General features: G+C 39.6%; 1 protein-coding gene across 1 annotated transcript; it reads left to right on the plus strand.

Moving 5' to 3' along the window:
• Positions 1–1,012: 1,012 nt before the first annotated feature.
• Positions 1,013–1,666, plus strand: LOC145016604 (secreted RxLR effector protein 161-like). The gene has a single exon (XM_078974865.1). It carries the CDS (start codon positions 1,013–1,015, stop codon positions 1,664–1,666), a length of 654 nt encoding a protein of 217 aa, XP_078830991.1.
• The last annotated feature ends 234 nt before the right edge of the window (positions 1,667–1,900 follow it).

The following is a 1,900-nucleotide window of genomic DNA, read 5'->3' on the forward strand; positions in this document are numbered from 1 at the left end:
CGCATGGACAAAGGACCACCCACCAGGTCAAATCATTGGCAACCCATCCGCAGGTATCCAGAATCGATTTGCCAAGGATTTATCTGATAATTGTTACTACGCAACATTTATGTCTTCGATTGAGCCGCGATCGATCAAAGAAGCATTATTGGAACCTAATTGGGTTTCTGCAATGCAAGAAGAACTGGAAGAATTCAAATGGAATAAGGCGTAGCAACTCGTTCCCATACCGCAAGGCCACACTATTGTTGGTACAAGATGGGTGTTCAAGAACAAGTTAGATGAATCTGGTGCGGTCATCAGAAATAAGACAAGACTAGTTGCAAAGGGGTACAGTCTACTTGAGGGTAATGACTACGATGAAACGTATGCTCTGGTGGCACGAATGGAAGCCATCCGAATCTTCTTAGCATACGCAACCCACAAAAATATCAAGGTACACCAAATGGATGTTAAGAGTGCTTTTCTCAAAGGGGAATTAAAAGAAGAGATTTATCTTTAGCAACCTCCCGAATTTGAAAGTATTGAATTCCCTGACCACTACTACAAGCTTAAAAAGGCAATCTACGGTCAGAAGCAAGCCCCAAGAGCTTGCTATGAGTCTCTTTCTGAATTTCTAGTGTCTTCAGGGTACAAAAGAGGAATGATTGATCCCACTTTATTTAGAAAAGAAAATGGTGACCACCTTATGCTTGTACAAATATATGTGGATGATATCATCTTCGGATCATCGGATCAAGGAATGGTGGATGAATTTGTTAAGCTCATGACTAACAAATTCCAAATGAGCATGAATATTGAGATTAATTTCTTTCTAGGTCTTCAGGTCAAACAAATTCAGCAAGGGATATTCATTCATCAAGAGAAATACACCACTGAACTATTGAAGAAATATTCTATGGACAACTATTACTCAGCTAAGGTCCCCATGGCATTCGGTTAAAAGATCTTTGTTGATCCCTCTGGAAAATCTGTAGATCACAAGACTTATAGAGGTATCATTGGCTCTCTAATGTACCTCACCACAAGACAACTAGACATTGTCTTTGCAATCGGTGTATGTGCAAGGTATCAGGTTGACCCAAAAGTGTCAGATATGACCGCAGCCAAACAAATTATCCGGTACCTGAAAGGAAGCAAATCTCTTGGTCTATGGTACCCCGTAGGCAACGAATCCAGTCTTCAAGCATTTACAGATGCAGATCATGCTGGATGCAAACTTGATCGAAAAAGTACCTCAGGTGGATGTCAATTTCTAGGAGGAAGACTCGTCAGTTGGTCCTCAAGAAAACAGAGTTGTGTATCACTGTCTACCGCAGAAGCCGAATATGTAGCCGCAACCAGTTGTTGTTCTCAAGTTCTATGGATGAAGACAAAAATGTTAGACTACATATACATAATGCAGCGAATACCAATCTACTATGACTCTGAAAGTGACATAGTGATTTCTCATTATCCTATTCCACACTCCAAGACGAAACATATTGAACTACGGTATCACTTCATCAAAGACCACATTCTAAAAGGTAAAATTGAAGTCATCTTTATCCCTACTCATGAAGAGATTGCTAATGTATTTACAAAAGCACTTGACTCTACCAAACTTAATGCATTCCTACAACTGTTAGGAATGATGAATCCGGACCCTCAATTCTTCTTGAATTGATAGGTAGCGCATGCCATCCTTGGTATCTATTGCGGTCCTAACTGAAATTTATTTATAACAAATTGTTTTGGTATATCCTGTGTACCGTAGTCTATGTACCACAACCATATATTATATTTATCTTTCACTGGTCCTTCTTGTTTGTTATTACTAACTTATTGTACAAGTGCTCTTCTCAGTTTCTTCAACTGTAGTCATCCGCAATGGCAAAGGATCCATCTGCAATGATGTGTC

The sequence above is a fragment of the Lactuca saligna genome, chromosome 9, assembly GCF_052625555.1.
Source record: "Lactuca saligna cultivar CGN05327 chromosome 9, ASM5262555v1, whole genome shotgun sequence".
In the NCBI taxonomy this organism is placed as follows: Eukaryota; Viridiplantae; Streptophyta; class Magnoliopsida; order Asterales; family Asteraceae; genus Lactuca; species Lactuca saligna.

Coding starts and splice junctions, on each gene's coding strand:
- LOC145016604 (XM_078974865.1), top strand. CDS start 1,013: ATGTACCTCACCACAAGACAACTAGACATTGTCTTTGCAATCGGTGTA.